Source organism: Arachis hypogaea, chromosome 14, assembly GCF_003086295.3.
Source record: "Arachis hypogaea cultivar Tifrunner chromosome 14, arahy.Tifrunner.gnm2.J5K5, whole genome shotgun sequence".
Classification (NCBI taxonomy): Eukaryota; Viridiplantae; Streptophyta; class Magnoliopsida; order Fabales; family Fabaceae; genus Arachis; species Arachis hypogaea.
In genome coordinates, this window is record NC_092049.1 from 136,192,040 (window position 1) to 136,215,918 (window position 23,879).

Genomic DNA, 23,879 nt, shown 5'->3' on the forward strand with positions numbered 1-23,879 from the left:
GCCTAAGCAACCTATTTATAATGGTTGGGTCTGATGGACAATTCCCATCCTTACCCTTCTTATGACGTCATTGCTTACGTCATTGTTTATTATTTTGCACCAGCTACATTGTTGGTGCTCTATGACCTAAGCGCTTACGTCACTATGCAATAATGTTGAGAGATGCTTCAGATGTGCTGTCTTCCTCCTTTATCATGTGGGTTGATTCCGTTTTATTATTGCTTTCTTCAGATAACTCTGAGACGCATAGCTGGCACTTGTGGTCTTCTCTCTCTTTTATCAGATAGCAGAGATTCCTCTTTATCCCTTCAGGGAGCTTTTCTAAGAGTCCAGACAAGTTGTAGAATGCTGATTCAAATTCCACTAAGAGTCTCATCTCTCTTTCTTCAATTTCATTCCTTTTACTAGACACAAGCAAAGTATTTCTGCTTTTATAATTAATTCTTGTGTGAGATTCCCTTGTTATCTTTTGAGTTCTTTCGAAGACCCTTGCTAGTGTGCTGGCTAGCCTTCTTTCATGACTGTAGATTGTTAAATTTTGAACTTGATCAATTGGTTGAAAATTTCCTGAGAAGACGGACATGAATATTACTTGGTGTGCTGGAACCAAGCATTCTTCTTCTTCATTAAAAATAGGTTGACTGTTCGTAAATTTTAGGGATATATCCCTTGGATTTACGTTGTCAATCATATTTTTAAATCTCTTCACTGCATCAACAAATCCTGATTTGTCCACCACGCTTAGCTGGCTGAGCTCTGATGGTTTTGGTTGTTGTGTTGATTTCATTGCTTCGACGGCCTTCTTGAGGGATTGGATCTGTGTCCTTATTTGCTGACAATGCTTGCGTTTTTCGAGTTCTTGTTCGTATTTCTGAATTTCTTGATCTAATGCATTGTAGACGAACTCCATTCTCTTGTTAATGTATCTGCAATAACATTTTTGTCACCCTTAATATATTCAATTTTTATTGGATATTGTAACAAAAATAATTGCCATCTTACCAATCGTCCATGATTATAATCAACTTTTAAATTATATCGTATGAAACCTGTTAGGTAGCTTGAATCTGTCCTTAATGTAAATTCTCTAGGTAGTAAATCAATTTTCCATTTCTTAGAATTTAATTGCTGCTAGAGTTTCCTTTTCATGAGTGGTATATCTCTGTTCTGTTGGAGTAAAAGTCCCTGAAATATACCTGCAAAGTAATTCCTTTGGGGAATTTTTAGAATCTAGTGATTCTTTTCCTTGCTCCAAACTTTTTATAGCTTTCTTAGCTTTTAGACATCCTGACCAGGTTATGTCTGAAGCATCTGTTTCTACTATTAAGTAGTCATTTTCTTCTGGAATATAAAGTTCTGGAAGTTTTTCACATAATTTTTTAATCTTTTGAATTTGCATACTATCTTTTTCATCCCATTTCCATTCTTTTTTAGTACTTATTTTTGGAAATAAGCTTTTAGTGTATTCTGTTATATTCTTTAAGAATCCTTGATCAGAAATATAATTTATACACCCTAAAAATCTTTGTAATTGTTTTCTATCTTCTATTTTATTAGGAAATAAATTTACCTTTTCTAGGACATTTGGCTGAAGTTTTAGTTTTCCTTGAGTGGATAGAATTAATCCAAGAAACTCTATTTCTTGTTTTGCTATTCTTGCTTTCTTTTTGCTAAGAACTAATCCTTTTTCTTTACATCTTTCTAAAACTATTAATAATTTTTGAAGATGATCTTCTCTATCCTGTTTTGTAAAAATTAGTATATCATCAATGTATACTAAAACAAATTCATTTAACTCTTTTAGATTTTCTTCCATAAATCTTTGATAAATACCTAGAGCTTGTTTTAATCCGAATGGCAATACATTCCATTCATAGAGCAACACACTTGTTGATTCTTTTGTTGGACAAGTAAAAGCAGTTAATTTCTTTGTTTCTTCGTCTAAACGAAGTTGCCAATATCCTGATTTTGCATCAAGAGATGAAAACCAAGTTGCTCCTTTGATTTTTTCTAAAATTGAATCTTTTCTTGGAAGTTTATGAGCATCACCAATAGTTGCTTCATTCATCTTCTTATAGTTAATAACCATTCTTCGTTTTCCCCTTTTAATTTCATTATTGTTTTCGACATAAAAGGCTGGAGCCGCATGAGGACTTTTACTTAATCTTATAATTCCTTTTTCCAAAAGATCTCTACATTCTAATGAAAACTCTTCTCTATCTCTTGCGGAATAAGGGATTTTATTTGGAACATTTATCTCTTTTGTCGGATCTTTTAATTTAATGCTTACTAATTCGTTGTTTGTATTTTTAATATCTAAAGGATTTTCAGCACAAATTTCGTTCAAAAGTTCTTCTATCTTTATTTCAAGATTATTTTTTGGGATATTTATTTGAAAGTATAAATTTAAATAACATGTCTCCAATATAGAAAATATTTTAAATTTTAAGATCTTATCTATAGTAGTAGTCGGTATTTTTATACGTTTTGATTTTTGATTTATTGAAGAATCGTGTGGAGCTTTTAAAACTATATATGTTAGTTCTTGAATGAATGGATGATATAACTTTAAAAAGTTATTTCCTATGATAAAATCCATTCCAGAATCTAACATGTATATAGATGGAACAATGAACCTATAATTTTGAATAAAAATTTCAACCATCTCTGCTTTTTGGTCAATTTTATGTATTGATTTGTCAGCTATTCTAACTCTTAATGGTTTCTTTAATTTTTTCCAATCAAGTTTTGTATTTGAACTAGCAAAGCATTGTGTTGCTCCAGAATCTATGAAAGCATTTATAAATTTTTCTGTTATTTTTATAGTAATAAATGTAGCATTATTACTCAGTCTCTGAGTCTGTTTCCGAGACATATTCAAAAATATAGTCTAAGTTATCATCAGATTCTTCTAAAGGTTCCATGAAACAAGACTTAGCGATTTCTATTTGTTTAGTAAGATCCTTTTTATCCTTCTTTTTCGGACATTCATTTGCATAGTGTCCTTCTTCTTGGCAATACCAACACTTACAATTTTCTTTTTTATTTGGGCAATAATCACTTTTTTGTCTCTTATATTTATTGTTATTTCTTTTTCTAAAATACCTTTTTTTTCTCCAGTTTGGATAGTATTTTCTTTTTCTAAATTGATATTTTCTTTTTCTTTGAAAATTTTTATTAAGACCATATTTTTGAGGTATCTCTTCATTATCCTGACAGCAAATTCTAATTATATTTGCAAATCTTTTTTGAGTTGCTTCTTGCATACAACGTTCTTTTATTTCCTCTCTTATTGCAGAGGTTGCTCCACCAAAATTATTTTCAATTGTTCCTCTATTTATTTCTCTTATAAATCTTCCCATAATAAATTCGTTAGCAGGATATGGAAGTTTTGTTATATACATATTAAGATAATGATTTTTATCTTCTTCTTTTAATTTGTAATAATGTATTCTATATTCACATATATAAGACTCCACATTACATAGATCATATATGTGAATGTTAGCTAAATGATTTTTTGCTTCTTGATATTCTTTATTATAGACTTCTTGTTTATGATCTATAATATTTTTTCCAAAAAATTCTTTATATAGAATCATCATTATATATAATATCTTATCATAAGCTGTTATTTTTATTGCTAATTCTTCTATTATTTGGTTTTCTATTGATGTCATATAATCTCTTATAGCTCCTTTAGTATGAAACCCTATGTAATTCCAAATGTCTCTTCCAGATAATTCATTAAGTTTTGGATTAGTAAAGGCTTCTAATAAGAAGGAATTCAACCAGTTTTCGAAAATTTCTTTTTCATTCGTTTTACAGTCTAAATCGAGCATTCTTTCTCCTTCCATTTCCTGGATTTTAGGAACGTATTTTGATGGTATTTTTGTATATTTTGAATCATGTTTCCCATTTAAATTGAGATTGATTATCCCTAGATGTTCCAGCTTCATTTTTTACTTGTATTGGAATTGCTGGTTCTTCGTCACTTGAATAATCTAGGATGTGTTCTTCATTTTCTATATTTTCAGAATTTACTATTTCTTCTTCTATCTGAAATCCCTGTTCCATAATATTATTTTCTTGAGCCATTTTTAATTGTTTAAAAAGCATTGTAACTTCTTCTAATTTTTCTTCAATATTCATAATTTTAGTGGTGGTTTTACTTTTAAATCTGTTATGTTGATTATATTTTGAAATTTTTCTTCTTTTGGATTTTCTTTTTCCTTATTTCTTTGAAATTTTATGGATACTAGTATTTCTTCAAGCATATCTACTATAGAATTTAATTGTGGGTTAAAAGTATGATAAAGATGTGGGGAATCATTTCCATGATAACATTTCTTGGAAATTCCGTGTGAAAAATAAGTTTTTTCAGGTTTTTGAAGTCCTTCAATAAAGCTTATAGTAAAATAAAGATTTTGAGAAAAATCATTTTGTATTGATTTTAAGAATTCGGTGTCATTACAGTTAACATTAGTTAAAATCATTAATTTTTGATCTATTAATTTTGATAACTTAATTATTTCTTCTCTTAAATCTTCTAATTTACTTTTTTCCATTAGGTGACGCTTTTCTTTGTGAAGAGCTACGGTTTTAAGTGAAAAGTGTGGCTTTAAAAAGTGTGGTTTAAGTAAGCAAATCTTTAAATCTGTACAGATTTAGATCTGTACCATATAATTTTCTATATATTATTTGCCAACTTCTGCCAACTCTTATTTATAATTGTATTTCATGGAAGTGTGTTCGTGAATGTGTCTAATAATTAATATATTTTAAATACATATATAAAGAGACACATTCAGAAAATATATCTATAAAGACACTTCTATTAAATATAGCTATAAAAAAGATATTTTTATTAGACACATCCACGAACACACTTCCATGAAACACAATTATAAATAAGAGTTGGCAGAAGTTAGCAGATATGCTGTTGGTAACGTAACGGAACCGAAATACAAAAGACCGATTTTTTTCAAAAATAAAATAAAAAAATTTATATTTCTTCAAACGCCATTTTTGAATTTTAATTCTTTAAATACAATTTTTTTTTAGAGCAAGTTTGCCGCACCCAGCAAACTCTATAAAAATTATAGAGTTTGCCTTATCTGGCGAAGTCTTTTCAAATATTTTAAATCCTAAGTTTTTTAATTCATTTTTAATTCATTATCATCATCTCCAAATAGTATATAGATCTACAAACAGTCCATAGAAATACACAAAAATACACGGACAACAAGTATAATTTTGGTGAATCCAAAAATTAGTTTAATTTTTTCGGAAGATGTTTATTATCCCTAGTACTCGGATGGTTATTTTAGATAGTACAAGGGATGTTCATTTTGTAACTCAATAGTCCATTGTCTTCCTAGCTTACTCTTTTTTAATTATAAATTAAAAAAATAAGCCATATTTAACAATGGCAACCATTATCATTGTCTCCAATATTTTTGTGTACTCCTATATACTGTTTGTAGATCTATATACTATTTGAAGATGATGATAATGGATTAAAATGAATTAAAAAACGTGGGATTTAAAATATTTGAAAAGAGTTCGTCGGATAAGGCAAACTCTATAATTTTCAAACTCTCTAAACAAAAAAAAAATTGTATTTGAGAAACTAAAATTCAAAAATAATATTTAGAGAAATATGAATTTTTTTTATTTTATTTCTGAAAAAAATTCTACAAAAGACGCATTCTAGAAGGACATTATAAAGTCCACATAAATTATTTAAAAATACTATTTTTATATCAAAATTAATAACTAAAATCAGTCATTATATATTTATTTAATTTATTTTAATATATATTTTATACTAATAACTGATTTTAATAACTGATTTTGACGTACACCGAACATAATCATAAATTATTACGTAGCTTATTTAACTTATTTTCTAAAACCTTCCTAACAACTCAAAATTCTACTAAATTATAAGATTTCAATATTTAAATTATGCTAAATTTCATGGTTTAAGGATTTGATTTATTATTCCAATTTCATGTAAATTTTTAAATTTTTCTATTCAGCTGTTATCTTAGATTTAACTTTTATTGATGTAATTATAAGGGATAAGAGTGAGAAGAGTGAGTTGGAGTCAGGATAAATATGTAAATATTCAAGGAATAACATAATTTAGTTAGTTAGCATTTCTAGTGTAGAGTTAGTATGTATATATATGTGATGCGTGTATTTGATTTTGGTGTGGGAAAAAGTAATAACAAATATCTTTCCATTACCCTTTATTTCTACTTTCAATTTTCTCTGTCAAGAAACCAACACTTGCTACATAGCTTCTTGCTGCATTCTTTATGGTATCAAGAGCCACCATTTCATCATTAGATCCACAATGGAAATCACGCTATCAGATTCAACAAAAAAGACCTTCTCACCCATTGCTGAAAAACTCAATGAAGACAATTACTCAACTTGGAGATATCTTGCACTTCTTACCATTGAAAGTTTGGGTCTCGAAACCCACCTTGATCCATCAAAGGCTCCAGAACAATTCACATCAGATGCCACCAAGAAAACACTCACTGAATCAGAAGAGTTCAAGAATTGGCGAAAGCGTGATAGAACCCTCACAACCTGGCTGGTAGCTTCGATGACAAACCCCTTCAAGAATAAAATCATTCATCTATTCAAATTTTCTGATGTTTGGAATCAAATAGATGAATACTTCCAAGCTGCCTCCTCTGCGCGTGTACAAAGCCTCAAGAGTCAACTACGATCCTGCAAGAAGACTGGTCCAGCAACTGAGTACCTTGCCAAAATTCGCAAAATTGTGGATTCCTTGTTTGCTGTGAGATATGAAGTACCAGAGGATGATCACCTTCAAGCTATCATTGATAGGCTTTCTGAAGATTATGCCGTATACATCTCTTCCGTCACAGCAAAGAGAGGATCTTTCCGAGTTGTTGAGGCTGAAGCATTTCTCCTTTCGCATGAAGAGATGCTCGAGCGCTTCAAAAAACCTGACATTGGTATGCCAACTGCTCATTATGTTCAAAATTCTCCATCAGGCTTTGATTACAACCGTGCCACCGCCAATCGACGCGGCCGTGGAGGCAGAAATGGCCGTGGTGGTGGACGTTTTGGCTTCAATAACAATAATTCAAGAGTGCAGTGTCAACTATGTGGAAGATTAGGGCATGTGGTGTGGAACTGCTACCACAGATTCGACCATTCGTTCAATCCCAATTCTGGAAATCCCTCTACGACACCTCAAATTCCATACATCAATGCACACCCACCACCTCCCCCCGCGAATTTTCACCAACCAACAGCCTTTCTTACTGCCCCATCCTCATCATTGAGTGATGCATCCTGGCTTGTAGATTCTGGTGCCAGCCACCATCTCACACCAGACCCTTCAAATCTTCTTTCTTCTTCTGTGAGCAACACAGACGCAAATCAAGTCTTTGTAGGTAATGGTACAGGTATTGCCATCAAGAATTTTGGCTCCTCTATCCTTTATGATAAATATGCTAATATCTCTTTCTGTTTAAAGAATTTGCTTCATGTCCCTCAAATTACCCAGAATTTGCTAAGTGTGTCCAAGTTTGCAGCTGAAAATGGGGTTTTCTTTGAATTTTGGCCTGATTTTTGTGTTATCCGTGATCAGGCTACCAGGGACTTTCTCTTACAGGGCATAGTTAGAAATGGAGTTTACTCCTTTGACACTCTCAGAGTTCCTAAGCCTAATACTCAGGACACTGCTTTAAGCTGTAATTCTAATTTTCATCATGATGTTGTTCCTGGTTTAGACAACTTCAATTCAGCTCTTTGTAATTCTAATGTCATCAACAATTCTAATTTCACTGCTTTCAATACTCAATGTAATGTGAATAGTAATATTGTTCTATGGCACAAAAGACTTGGCCATTGTGCCATGAAAACTGTGCTTACCATCATGAATAAATGCTCCATTCCTATTACAAATTCTGCATCTTCTTTACAATATAAGTGTGAAATTTGTCCTCTGGCAAAGATGCATAGATTGCATTTTGATCAAACTGAAACTGTGTATAGTGCACCATTGCAGTGTATTTTTGCTGATCTATGGGGACCATCTCCTGTGACTTCCCGAAATGGTTATAAATATTATGCTTGCTTTGTAGATGGTTTTTCAAAATTTACTGTTATTTTTCTTTTACAGAATAAATCTCAAACTTTATTAGCCTTTCAAAATTACAAGAAACTGATGGAAAAACAAACTGGTCACAACATTAAATCCCTACAAACTGACAAGGGAGGTGAGTTTCTTTCTAAACCCTTTACTAGCTTTCTTGTTACTGAGGGTATTCAACATAGAATGTCATGCCCTTACACACATCACCAACAAGGTAGTGTCGAAAGGAAGCATAGACATATTACAGAAATGGGGCTTTCCCTATTAGCTACAGCATCTCTTCCTATGGAATTTTGGGAAGATGCGTTTATTACATCTATTTACATCATTAATCGATTACCCACTAGTGTGTTGCAAAATAAAAGTCCTTATGAAACTCTATTTCACCATACACCAGATTTCACTTTCTTTAAAGTATTTGGATGTGCATGCTTTCCTTTCTTAAGACCATATAAGAATGTTAAATTTGACTATAAATTTGAGATTTGTCTTTTTCTTGGCTATGATCCTAATCATAAAGGTTATAAGTGCATGACAAAGAATGGTAAGGTTTACCTTGCAAGGCATGTTAGGTTTATTGAAACTTTATTCCCCTATCATTCTATGTTTTCTAATTCTGCAATCAAGTCTACTGTAGATACACAAGATTATATTCCTGAATCCACTAAGTTTGAAATACACATACCGTCATCCTCACCCTCTTCTACAGAAAATCCCTCTCTCCCAGCATCCTTTGTTCTGCCAGAACCACCAAACACCACCTCTAATGATTCTCCTATTCACATCAGACCTCCAATTTCACAAATATCAGACCCCCTACCTCTGCCTCAACCCCATTCACCTATCCCTGTTAGTGGCTTAAAGAGAGGTTTACCCTCCATTACACCTACAAACACCCATTCCATGATGACAAGGGCCAAATCTGGAATACACAAGCCAAAAACCTTCAACACACAAGTGGTTGATCTTGTTTACAGTATACCACTTACAGTTAAACAGGCCCTTAACTGCCGTCATTGGAAGAGAGCAATGGACGCAGAAATTCAGGCTTTAGAGAGGTGTAATACCTGGACTCTTACAGAACCACCAGCTAATGCAACAGTAATAGGAAGCAAATGGGTTTTTGCAATCAAGAAAAATCAAAATGGAGAGATTCTTAGGTATAAAGCTAGGCTGGTAGGCAAGGGTTTTCATCAAAAGGAAGGTGTGGACTATGAATAGATCTACTCACCAGTAATTCGACCAACCACAGTAAGAGTTGTGTTAACCATTGCAGTTTCTCTGGGGTGGCCATTAAGGCAATTTGATTTTGACAATGCCTTCTTAAATGGCACACTAGAAGAGAATGTCTACATGGTTCAGCCTCAAGGGTATGTTCATCATAATAGTTCATTAGTTTGTAAGCTAAATAAAGCTATATATGGCTTGAAACAAGCACCTAGAGCTTGGTTCAAGACCTTAGCAGATACTCTCTACAAGTTTGGGTTTAAAAGTACTAAATCAGATGTGTCATTATTTGTTAGACACAATTCTTCTAATGTGACTTATTTGTTAGTGTATGTGGATGACATTATAGTCACAGGGAACAATTCACAGGAAATTGAAACTTTAATATCTCAATTACATGAAAAATTTTCTTTAAAAGATCTTGGCAGATTCAACTATTTTTTAGGTCTTGAAGCTACCTATCTTCCCCATGGAGATCTTTTGATATCTCAAATGAAGTATGCCAAGGAACTATTACTCAAGGCTGGAATGAATAATTCAAAGCCTTTGCCAACGCCAATGTCGACAGATTTGAAACTCTACTCCTCTGATTCAGAACCATTTGAAAATCCAACAAAGTACAGATCTATAGTTGGAGCCTTACAGTACTTAACAATGACCAGACCAGATATTACTTTTGCAGTGAACCGGGTATCTCAGTTTGCTCATGAACCAACCCTTAAACATTGGAAAAGTGTGAAGAGGATACTTCGTTATGTGCAAGGTACAGTAGAACATGGAATTGTTTTTACCAAATCCACTAATTTCAGGATTCTTGCATTTGCAGATTCTGATTGGGGAGGTGACTTGGAGGATCGAAAGTCCATCACTGGATTTTGTGTTTACTTGGACAATAACCTGATATCATGGAAGAGTAGCAAGCAGACAAAGGTCAGTAGAAGTAGTACAGAAGCCGAATACTGAGCTATGTGTGCAGCCCAAACTGAAATCATCTCAGTCCAGCAACTCTTGAGTGAATTACATATACCACAGCCTACACCGCCTACCATCTACTGTGATAATCAAAGTGCTTATCTTCTAGCTGCTAATCCCATACTGCATAGTAGATGCAAGCACCTAGAGTTGGATCTTCATTTTCTTAGAGATCTAGTCAATCAGAAATCTCTTTTTGTGGCACATATTCCATCCCCTGATCAAGTTGCCGATTGCCTGACTAAGCCATTATCCCAGCACTTATTTGACAGATTCAGACACAAACTGAGGGTATTCTTATGTCCATACCTCAGTTTGAGGAGGGGTATAAGGGATAAGAGTGAGAAGAGTGAGTTGGAGTCAGGATAAATATGTAAATATTCAAGGGATAACATAATTTAGTTAGTTAGCATTTCTAGTGTAGAGTTAGTATGTATATATATGTGATGCGTGTATTTGATTTTGGTGTGGGAAAAAGTAATAACAAATATCTTTCCATTACCCTTTATTTCTACTTTCAATTTTCTCTGTCAAGAAACCAACACTTGCTACATAGCTTCTTGCTGCATTCTTTAGTAATTACCTTCGCTTTTTTTTAAAAAAGTTTGTGTTATTTTTAGTTAATTTCTATTTTATGGAAAAAGCTGAAATAGTATGATTTTTCTTAATGTAACATCATGGATTAGAAGCACACTTTATAAAGGTTTTTATGTCCTTCACCTCAAGGCTCAAAGCCTCAAAGCCTCAAAGTATTTTTTGGACCAACATTAGCTCTGCTTTCCTTTATTTGGGTTTGGGCTTTATTATACTATAGGTTTTGGTACTTTGCATTATTCTTTGAAACTTTAAGAAGTTTATAGAACTTGGGCCATTGTAAGCCCAGACCATAAGAGGCATAACATTATGGCTGCACTTATCATAGAAGTAATGCTGTGAATTTTAGGATGGAGACATATCTAGGAACATAGAAGCACATCTCATATCATTAATCTCCCCAAAGGTACAATAATTTTGGTATAGGAACTTTGCATATCGAATATCACCAAAGCAAAAGAGAACTAAGACAAATTGAATTGATGATCCAGCAGGGTATCCTATAGATCACAGTTGGCATGACATGTAGCTCTCAAATAATGCAATAATAACTATGTATGGAATTTTTATTTGTTAATTAATTAACCAAACAAAATATGTTATTAATAATTAATTAGATTAGTAATTTCCCGTAAACTATCATGTTCTATTGTCATAAATAACCATGATAATTATCTGTTCTTTATTAATAATATATGCAAAAAATACAAAAATACTATATGTACTTTAAAAATCAGCTACTATATTATTGTCTATAAATATATATATTGTTTAACTTATTTTTAATCTGTATTTTATACTTAACATATATTTTATATAAATAACTAATTTAACAACTAATTTTCTATACATGAACCTATAACATGATTGAAAATAAAAATATACAGAGTATAAATTGGATAAATGAAGGAAATTACATAAATTTCACTCAAATTCTAAATTTCAACCCAAATTAATTTTTGAGAATAGATGTTGTCTCAAAATAATGAGTGTTATAGTATACATATGAATTTGAATAAATAAACAAAAATACACATAAAAATATTTGTGGTGGATAAAAGTACAGTCGAAAGCTTCATTTCGACAGACAAAAATACACCTCAAATCTTATAAACATGTTAATGGCATGACACTTTTGTCTATCAAAAATAATCTTTTGAATATAATTTAATATTTATGATATTTTATGTATACTTTTCTCCACTGCAAATTTTTTCATATATATTTTTGTCTATTTATTCTATGAATTTTAGTACCACAAAGTGGCTATACACTAAGAAGACAAAAACCACATGAAAGTTACCAACCACTGGAGACATAGTCACTACCGATAATGACTAAGTAAAAGGGTTTGATGCATCATCTAACAACAACAGATACAAACATGTGGAGAGGAAAATAATGATGTCTTACCAAACAAAAATAATGTACTGGCAACAATTGATCATGTCCAACTGGCCAAGTCCAAGTATTTACAGAAAAGCAACCACTGTCACAGTCTCATCAAAAGACTTGTCCCTCTCTTAGTGATCATAGAAATAGTTGAAATATGTGGATGCTTCAGCAATAATATGTATGGTTTTCGATTCATTATTGAGATCTAAGAGAAGTATGGCAATAAATTGAAACCCTTTTTTTTTTAATGTCGAAATTGAAACATTTTTGTTACTTGTTATGGGGGATACAATCTAAAATTTTGAGGTGTCAACTTGGAAATCATTCATCAATATGCTTGTTATGGATACAATCTAAAATTTTCTGTGTATTATGATAATGTTGTAACTTGTAAGTGTGAAGAGTGTATGAAATTAGTACCACATCAAAGAAAACAAAAAAGAGTGAAGAGTATAAAATGAGAGATCCATTAATTTATTAACTTAAGGTTAGAAATGGTACTCTCTTTTATTTTTCTTTTTTTAGCTTATTATTACTAGTTCTCCATTAGATTCTGCACTCTTTTATCCTTAGTGTTAAGAAAGGTGAAAACTCGGGTGCAGTCGACTTCACGTGAAGTTGATAACTGAGAGCCGTTAGATTATTTGACTAATTTGACTAAATTTTCTTCTAACGGCTCTCAACTATCAACTTCACGTGAAGTCAACTGCACCTGAATTTTCACCGTTAAGAAATCAATCAATTATAAAAAGTAACAATTGATCCAAAATCTGCAACCTTAGCACATGGTACCTTTCTACTCTGCTTTGTTTAGCTTCCAACGGAAACTTGGAATTTTCAGATTCACATGTCATGTAACCATTGTTATTAGTGGGTAACCACATACCCTTCATCATCAATTCTTGTTTAATCATAATTCCAACTCTAATAACAGAATCAATCACCAAAAGTAGCCAATAAAAATATCACAGTATGTCTCACCCTGCCTCCATACAATAAGAAAGGGAAACATAACACAAAAATTTAAAAGAATAAAAATCTTAAACTACAATATAATTGCAGTGCTAGCTAAGCAAAACTAGAAAATAATGATTTCTAATTGAGATATTAAAATTATTGATTATCATGTTAAAATACTTTACCAACCATTCCACCCTCTCCAATATTCACATAATCCCCACCTTTTTTTTTCTTTAGCAAGTGCTAGGAACAACAAAATACTATGATGAGAAAAGCACCGTATATTGTAATTGTTTTCCTCAATATTTTTTTCAACAAAACAGGTTCAAACTAATAAAAGCTAAAAATCACTATTCATCAGCATATGAAACCACTAGTGTGATCCTGAAAAGTTAACTAAAACTTATGTCAATGCCAAAATAGAACCATTCTTGATCCTAATAACCACAATAATTAAGTGTGCTATCTTTCTCTTACTTCACATTTGATGCATTTCTGTCTAGCAACTAAAATTTTCCTTGACACAATGCTGAATCTTAAGAGAAGTGATGAAGATTGATCACTACGGCCGCGAAATTGGGCTGTCAAATGGCCAAGTGTTGACGCGCACCGGCCGCTGGATGTGTGTACCCAACGAGTTGTTGCAATTACTTTGTAGTGCCGGCACGTGAGTGGTGGAGGCGGCGGCAGAGTTAGAGGACGAGGCGGATGAGACGGCGACACGCTCGCAAGAAGGACACATTGTAAGAGTTGTTGGAGGGTTCATATGCATGTAGAGCTGTGGAGATAGCTTCAATGTCCTAAGCTCTTGCACTTCTTTTTGCAACCTCCTATTCTCTTCACTTAGATTCTCACAATATCTCTTCAAGTATTCACAATCCACTTCGGTTTGCTTCAACTTGGTCCTGTATTTATTGGATCAAAATAATTTGAGTTTGTTTGTTACTCTTTTTTCTAATATAGATACAAATTATACCCAAATAAATTGAATATAAAAAAAAAACACAAATCCACAATACTAACATGTCAATCATTGTACAATTCGCCTCATTAATCATATTTTCATTACATGTGTTCCATATTTGACAATGCTGTTTTTTTTTTTTAAATGTCACATAATCAACTATAAGTTTAGCTTTATGTCAATAATAATTGCGTCATTGATCACTCTCACCAAAGATGCGAGTCAAAAGTCAAAACCCATTATTAATTTTTAAGTTATATATACTCAAAGTTGCTTTGATTACAATCGACAGTTAAAAGTGTAATTACAAATTAAAGAGGAAGAACAAAACATTTCTCCGAGTCTATGTGTATCTCATTAAAACTTCACACGCGGAATTAGTGGGGAAAAAAAAAGATAACAGTTCCTTTAGTACACATAATGAAATATATGTTAGGACTTAATTTAAATGCGTTATCAGTGCTTTTTTCTTTTATTTTCAGATGATATATTGTCATGTTCTTAGTACTAATAATGAAATAATATATATGTTATTAGGACTTAAATGTGTTATTAGTGTAATCTTTTTTATGTGATCGAATTCTATATCACTATATTGGTATGTAAATCTAAAAGTATTTAGTTCACAAAAAAATTTCATTAAAAATCATCGTGTATACTATATAGTATAGATTGGTTGACATTACTCATCATATTTATCATTATACCATATATATATACACATCAATTTGATTTCAGCATATTAAAACACATTTGCCAATTCAAACGGTACCATTTATTAGTTAAAAATAAAAATATTTAATTATAGATAATATTATGTCAATAAAAATAATATAACACCACACCTTATTTGAACACTAATTATATTTTGTATTTTTTATTTCAACTTAGTGTATGAAATGAAAACAATCCAACTAGATGGCTTACAGAGAAGAGAGAAAATAAAAAGCAAACAATTTTTTTTATTTTTTAAACAACTCATACGTAAAAATAATATTTAAATTAATTAAATAATAATAAAATTTTAAAAAGTGGACCAAAAACTGAATTTTAAAAGTCAAGTTGCATTTTTAAAATAGAAATTATGATCATCAATTCATCATATATGAAATACCAAGAATGCCCCCAAAAAGCATTAAGTGATAACCTTACCTTGCTCTCCTATTCTGGAACCACACCTCCACCTGTCTGGCTCTCAGATTCAATTCCTTTGCCAATGTCTGCTTTTGTTTCTGAAAATTGAAACAAAAAAAAGTAATTAATTAATTTCAGGAAATCCCAAAACTACCCTCAAATATATGCCACTGGACACTAACCGGGTTCAGCGTGTTATGCTGCTTGAACGTTTCTTCCAATAACATTGACTGCTCCTTCGTCAGCCTCAGCTTCTTCCTCGCCGCCTCTCCGCCGCCGCCATCCTCGTCATCACTTCCCCGCGAGCACGACACCAATTCGATGCCGGCAACCGCCGTGCCATTGTCCTCTTCTCTCTCGCTTCGCTTGCAGCCACTGCCACTTGATAAACTACTGTTGTTTGGCGATGAATCATGGTTGTCCTGGTTGCAATCCGGCGGAGTCTCCGCCATTGACGGCATCGAATTCATGTTGATTCCTCCACCAAATAACGGCCTCATATCTGTGCTCCTATCTACTGCGTTTTGCATGTTTAGTTTTTCAGTCAGTGGCATTGGTGTAATTAAAATGAATAACAGATGGCATTTATATATTATATATTGTTTTGTGTGGAAATTGAATACATGAATAAATCTATAGAGAAAAATAATTAAATAAATTCAACTAAATAAAATAATATTATTTCTAATGCATGGATTATTTGTTATTTTGTGAAGCAAAAAATTAAGAAATAAAAGCACAGAGAAAATTAAATAGAATATCTTTAGTTCTGGACTGCATGATTTGCATACTCACCAAATAAAAGTGGTATCTTTACTCATGAAAAGAAGAAACATATATAATAGTGTTTTAAAAAAAATTGGACTTAAAGGAAGAAAAATCAAGTTAAATTTCTTCTAAAAAAAAGAGCTTTAAATTCTTTTTAAAAATAGAAAAGAGAGTTCCGGAGGAATCTAGAAACCAAAAAATAATAATAAAAAAATTTAGAAAAGATGAGAAACAACACAAGAACCTCGTACCTTGTGGTAATAACTGAAACAACTCATTCCATGAACTCTTCTCGTTGATGTTATTCATAGGAACCGATCTTTGTGGCTTCAAAGGTGGCGGAGATGAAGAACATCCTCTTCCCAAACTCAAACTCAAACTCAACCCCACATCTTCATTACCAATATCTTTCTCACCCATTTTTTATATGAGAAAGAAAAAAGAAACAAAGAAAATTAATTAACCAATGTGTGGTTTTCTGCTTGAAAGAGTTTTGGTTACTGGATTCTTTGTTTGGGGAAAGAGCAAAATGGAACAAAATGGGTGGTGGTTGTGATTTTTTTCTTTTTCTTTTTTCCAATTTTTTTTGCAGTGAATTGAAGGATAGATGATGGGTTGTACTATATGTATATATACATGAGAAAAGAGAAGAAGAAAATGAAAAAATAATTAAGAGGGGTATAAGAGTTATGTATGACTTTGGTCAGAGTGACAAATTGGTTCAATGATGACTTAAATGGTTATCCTAGGCTTTTGAGCTCTATATATGCTTTTGGATTCTTTCTTTTCACTACCACTCTAGTCCAATTTTAACCATGGTTAAGTTAATAGAAATAGTTATAGTTATATTATATGATGTGAAAATTGATAGATTGTAACGGAGCTTAATTGGCTTTTACTAACTAGTTCTGTTGGACTTGTTGCATATAAAGCAGCTGCATTTTCGGTAGTGGAATTTTGACCAGAAAATTAAGGAAAAAGGAAAAATATATGTTTATATAGTCACGTTTGTGTCACGAGATATGACACGACATGCTTGGAATCATCATCATCACCTTATCATGGTTATGACGAGGGACAACATTTTTTGGATTCTAGTTTACTCCCACAATAATAATAAAATCATCATTTAGAAAATGACTTTAATTTCTCAATCATGAAATAAATATGACATGTCTGTTATTAAAATTTAGATAAATATATATTTCCTCTTACACTTAATTATAAATTATCAATTCTTTTTGAAAGATAAATTATCAGTGTTTATGACTAATAGTTTTTTATATATACTTGTTTTATTGTTTATAGCTAAATAAGGATTTATATCAAAGATGATTTGGTAATTTATTTAAATTTTAAGATTATTTTTTGGGGATAAAAATAAATTGAGTATTACTATCATATTAACACCTTTTCAATGCAAACATATTTGAATATAATAAAAATTGGCCAGAATAATAAAAGTTATCTTATTTTATATTTTTTAATTATCACTAAAATAATCAAATAAAATTATGAGATATAAGAAATATGTAATTATATATTACATACATAAAATTATATATATTAAATTAAATAAAATTATTTTGAGTTATTGTCTCTCTTGTATTATTATTTTTAATAATAATAATACCATGTACGAGTAAACATTAACTCATCATCAGAATAACAATTTAAATAAAAAAAGATAATAAAAAAAGCAAATACCATTAATTTTTTTTTTTTTGTAAGTGATCCTAGCTAATTCATATTTATAAGTTTCTCATAACTTAGGTTTTATAAGTAACTGGATTGCTAAAGACGAAGTGTAGGAATTTGGATGTCATGGATGACATAAGTGTAGGATATTTCTTGTTTTATTTCAATAATTTGTTTATAAAATAGAAAATTCACCCTCGAAAGAATATTCTTAACCTTTTAATTAAAAATAAGAAGAACGGATAAATAGGTCTTTGACTTTTTAGTTTATGGATTTGAAAATACATTTAAGTTTTTGATATTTTTAAAATCTTGACACATCGATTCTTTTGTTCACTTAGATCTGTCAGACCCAACGAAAAAATTAAACATAACTTCCATTGTACTGACGTGGCCGATATACGGATACACAAGTGGGAGAATTTTAAAATGAGAGAAATTAGATTTAGGGATATGTCCAGATTTTCAGAAAGTCGACGACTTAAATGTCCGTGCCCAAAAGGTCAATAATTTATTTGTCTTTTTCTCTAAAAATAAAACAGATATATTTTTATATTTTTAAGATTAAAAATACATTTGATTTATATCTTACATTCAAAAATAATATTACATGAATACCATTACTTCAACTATTAATATCAATTTCTATAAATTAATGTTTGATTATATAAAAGAAAATAATAAAATTTATAAAATGTATGAGAAGGGATTTACAGGAGACAATAATTGAGGTTTTTTTTTTTTTTTTTCAAAAATTTTTGTTCATTGCTCAATCCACAAAATAATAGGCGAAATCAGCATACTTTCATGGTTTAATTACTCAACATCATATATACCTAATCTTCAGTATTCCCATCAAGAATCAAAATACAACAATATGTCTCATTTTTATAATTATTGAATATATCTTATTATTGTTGATAATGGTTAATTTTGTAGTTTATATAAACGATGACTAGAATAATTGTATATATCCTTATTCCTTTAGCATAGTCTTGTAGCACTCCAAATTTAAGAATTATATGCAATAGAATTGGAAGGAGACAATTGAGTTGAAAGATAGACAATGGGGTGGCATATTATTATTATGGAAAAGTTGTAAGATACCTGATTTTGCGAAGCTGTGGGGCTCTCTTTTGTATGGATTCAACCAGACCCTTAAGAACTCCATATCAATGGTGTTAGGCAGCGCGTGTGCTTCACTCTCTCATGGACCATCAACTATTCTCATATTAGTTTTATATAAACAATTTTACATTTTATTTTTAGATAGTCTAATAAGTTACAAGTTAGCTTTATTTGTTTTATGCAATATATTTATATTTATATTTACTTCGTCAAAAAAATTAATTATCATGTTCAACAATATAAACTTAGATCATCATAACAATAAAATATACTTGTTATTATATTTATAAATCACACACTAATTTTCGCTCAAAACTTTAAATATTTATTAGAAGGTAAGACTTTTCGTGATAAAAATAGCTCAAATTATATAGATAAACACATACATATATTTAACTTTGCTTACCTTCTTTAGATTTAAGGCATTTTCTATATATAGAAAAATATTTATAAATATGACTTGTTAAATATGCTATTATTATTGTACAAATTTTTCTATGAAAAATTAGATGTTTGTACTTTATTATTTAAATTTTTTTGTGTAGTACTTTTAAATAACTCGAGTAATTCACTCAAACATAAAAATTGATTAGTCAATCAATTGGAAAAATATGATTATATTCATAATTAATTATAAAAATAGTTGTAATTTAATTTTGATAAATACACATCACATAAAGTTGAAATGTTTCTCATAAAATATCAATCCTTTATATGACAATCTTTTTTTTTTTTTTTTGGATTTAACTAATATGTGTTCTAAGAATATAAAATAAAATTATTAATTTAAAAGTTATAAAAAAGATATAAAATTGATATTTTAATATATTTATTATGTGTTTATTAAAATTAAAATTATTCTCCCTTGGTTGCATTGTCGTCTTTCAATTCTTCAAATAATTGATTCTAATAATTTTTATTTAAAATTCACCATTTTTATTGAGTAACTTAATTATTCAACGCTGTTTATTGGTCTTATACCTTATGCACACAAAAATTAATAAATGTCTCGCATTTTGCATACATATTAGTGATCGAGATAAAATGATTTGATTACCTTAACTCTTTTTCTACTGTTATTGAAAATGAAAACATGTTTATCAAGTTACAAGTAGCTAACGACGATTAATTGATGTCAATTGTCCACAATTCAATGCTGGTTTTGTGCCACCATGACTTATTAATATTTTGAAATTTTCGAGATGTTAAAGTTTTCTGTTATCATTATCCTCAATGAATCTAAATTCTTCGAAATTAAATGATGAGGGTCAAAATTTCAAAACCAACTCTCAATGAGGTTGATTGGTTAAGCGGTAAATGTTTAACATTTTTTACACACTAATAATTCGACAATAAAAAAATTTAGTTACTAAATTAAGAGATTCTTAAAAGATATTATCAACAAAATAATTTTTAAATTATTTAAAAATATAATAAAAATAATTAATAAATATTATATTTTTTATAAATAAAAAATATCTAACAAACAATTTATTTATTTGATTCGAATTTTTGTGGTAATATTTGAATAAATATTTAAAAAGTACACAAAAATTCATAATAAAATTTAATCTCTAATTTTTTATTTTAAAAAAAATTAGTCATTCACAAAAAAAAATAAAATTTATTTGTCATAAATTACTAAATTTTAATAATAAAAATATTATATTTTCTAATAATATTTGTTAAAAATTACATTAAAATCAGATTTTCAAATTTTTTTAGAATATCTATTTTTTATGTGATTTATTTTATCGCATTTTTTATTTTTTTGAGAATTTATTTATTATTAATATATTTTGAAATTATTTTTGTCAGTAATATAAATTTTTTGAATATTATTTTAATAATTATTTCTACTTTTATTATGATTTAATTAACCTGTGCAGTTAAAATACATATGATAAAATTATAAATTAAAATTTTTAATTAAAAATACAAATAAATTAAATTTTTAATATATTTATTAAAAAATATTTAAAAATTTTTACTAATAATAATCTTACGATGTGGTTTAGGTGGATGATAGGTAAACGTTACTACTGTTTTAACTTTGTGATTGAAGTCAATAGAAATCTAATTTCATAAATAGAGTCAGTGATAACGGTCTGATTTTATTACAATTTAAGAATGCATAACATGCAAAATAACAATTGTCTGAAAGTATTAAATGCATACTTGGAACATGCATGTTTGGTTACTAGAGATTTGAGATGGGAATGAAGTATATTAGATAGCATCTTATCTTTTAGTAGTACAAATTAAAAAGGATTATTTTGACCTTTTAAAAAGATGCATATGTTGATTTTAGCAACTTTTTTCTCCTTTATCTTAAGCAAAAGATTCATTCCTCTAACATGGCTTATTCTTACGGTAGTCACTTATATAATCTCTCAAACATGCTTGTTAAATGTATTTTGTCTTTTTTTCTTAAAAAAATAATTATTATATATTGATAATATAAAATATTGTATATATTCATTCAATTATTAAATAATTATTATTTATACAATTAATATAAAAATATATATAATTAAATATATGTATAAAACTATATTATATTAATAATATAAAAAATTAAATGTTTTGCTCTATTTTAATGATTATTTTTTTAGACTATAATTATTCAAGTCGACAGAAACAACAATTTTTATTAATTGTAATTTTAATATGTCAATAGATATTAACTAAATTTTTTATTTTAAAATAAATTTTATTTTGACTAATTCCATACACGACATCATAACTGTACGCGTAGGAATATAAAAATACCTGTTTTTTTTTTTTTTATTAATATATAACAGGGATAGCACTGTGCACTTTCAAGTTTCAACCCGTTTTAGAATTTGCTTGAAATTTAATTTAAAAAAATGTTGAAAAACAAGAAAAAGATTGCCAGAAGTTGGAGATAAGGAAAGGGACAGGCAAAAGAAATCTCAGGATTTCGATAATTATAATATTATTATAAATAAAAAAAAAAAAAAGCATGTAGATTGAAAAGATGGGCGTGGCCAGAAGCACGTGAATAAACACTTTCAAAAGATCTGTGAAAGATTTGGTGGGTAAGAGACATGAGAGTGAGAGGACCTTATGGCAAAAGAGAAAAATAAAATAACTCTCTCTTGTATATAATAAAAAGTTAATATGCAAAGTCCCAATCATTGCCTCTTCATCATGCATGATGTGAACTACTCCTAATTCAACTCCATTAAATAATTATTGGACCCGAATAATCCGTAGCAATTTTTTCCTATTTTGCATTAAGTCAATAAAATAAAGGTGAAAAATTATAGGAGAGAAAGTGATGTATATATCTTGTGATTCCACACGATATTTTTGGGTACGATAAAATTTATTATTAGTCAATAAATTATTATTTATATAAAATACAGAATTTAAATGTTTGATATTTATTTAATAAATTAGTGACTACTAAACTAATTTATATAAGAGTGAAAGTGATGCAAGTCTATAGAGATTGTACCCATGAACGAGGTCCATGGTTACTAAGTAGAAAGTATTCCACTTCAGGTTTATATCTGGATATTTGGATTTGGATATGGATATGGATAAGAACAACCCTGTATATGTATATATACATTTTAAGAAAAAAACATTATTAATCACATAGTTATGACTTATGAGTCTCATCTACTGCTTGCTTGTACACCCAAAAAGGAAAAAGAAAAAGGCGTATATATGAGGTTGATGGCTGTGTTCAGCTTGGTTTCAATTCTTTTAATTTTTGAGCATAAAAACACAAACTACGTACATATTAAAACTTAAAAGGATTCAAAATCCAAATGCGGTAAAAAAAAAAAAAAATCCTTTGAATTTGTTTGCGTTTGATAGCACATCTATGGAAAATTGGAAAAGAATTGACAAACTTTAGCATATATATTAAATTGTGTCCAATTTTATTGACATACGTTATAATTTTTTGGAGGAATAATTTTATGATATAATATTAGCATAAGATAGCATGTTAGTTATATGGGTTAGAAAACAAAAAATTATTCACATTTAAATTAAGATAATTAAAATTTATTATTTATTAATTTTATTACTAAAATAGTAATATTATTTTCTCATTGTATTTAAAGGATATTTTTTCTTTTTTTATTTTTCTTTTTTCTTTATCTATTCAATCTCTTTTATATAATTTAATAACTAATTAGTGACAACTAAAATATACAACATGATATTTTTTTCACCCACTTTATTTTTTTTATTTAATTTTTTTTATAGATATTAGTTCTTTAACCGGTAGAAATTTTTATCCTCTTTATAATTTTTTAACTCTATAATTCTTTTATCATAATCTACAATTTCAGAACGACAAAATTGATATAATTTCAAAACAATTATATTCCTAACCACTACTTTTAAAAACTAATTCAAGACTAAAGTGAAAATTCAATAATCACTTTTGAACGCTTAACTCTAAATCCATGCTAAATATAAATCCTCTGCTGTTGAGATAAGTATGTGGATGTTTATTTAATGGACGGTTCACTCTTTTTAGAATGAGAATTCATTTTCTTAATACAGATTGAAATTAATGAAACAAAAAAGTAATACTATTGTACGTATATAAATAGGCATAAATTGATACCAAAACTACGTACAATCGAAACAATAAAACCACTTCTCTCATTCTTCATATACCGTTCTTCTCTTTTTCTCTTTTATAAATAAGTTGCTAGCTACATATATTAGTAGATATATATAAATCATCTCTATTATATTGAGATAATTATATTGGTCAATATTAATATTAAAGTTATTTATTTATGCTTCTTTATTTTATATCTATTTTTTCTTCCTTATTTATTTATTCTATAACACATTATCAATACGAGACTCTGATCAAATTTTAGGAAGACTCAA

The 23,879-nt window shown here is 29.4% G+C and overlaps 2 protein-coding genes across 3 annotated transcripts; one reads left to right on the plus strand and one right to left on the minus strand.

Annotated features, from left to right (window-relative positions):
- Positions 1-9,502: 9,502 nt before the first annotated feature.
- On the plus strand, positions 9,503-10,717 carry LOC112743304 (uncharacterized mitochondrial protein AtMg00810-like). Its single transcript, XM_025792521.1, has 2 exons — positions 9,503-10,306; positions 10,409-10,717. The coding sequence occupies exons 1-2, from the start codon at positions 9,503-9,505 to the stop codon at positions 10,715-10,717; spliced, it is 1,113 nt and encodes a 370-aa protein (XP_025648306.1).
- A 2,843-nt stretch (positions 10,718-13,560) lies between these two features.
- LOC112744428 (homeobox-leucine zipper protein HAT2) lies at positions 13,561-17,063 on the minus strand. 2 transcript variants are annotated; one of them, XM_025794048.3, is made up of 4 exons: positions 16,415-17,063; positions 15,578-15,909; positions 15,414-15,493; positions 13,561-14,202 (listed from the first exon to the last, which is right to left on the minus strand). In XM_025794048.3, the coding sequence occupies exons 1-4, from the start codon at positions 16,581-16,583 to the stop codon at positions 13,860-13,862; spliced, it is 924 nt and encodes a 307-aa protein (XP_025649833.1). In that variant the 5' UTR covers positions 16,584-17,063; the 3' UTR covers positions 13,561-13,859. The 2 variants fall into 2 exon arrangements, with proteins under 2 accessions (XP_025649833.1, XP_025649832.1); XM_025794047.2 differs by having other exon boundaries at positions 15,578-15,912; positions 16,415-17,030.
- Between the last annotated feature and the right edge of the window lie 6,816 nt (positions 17,064-23,879).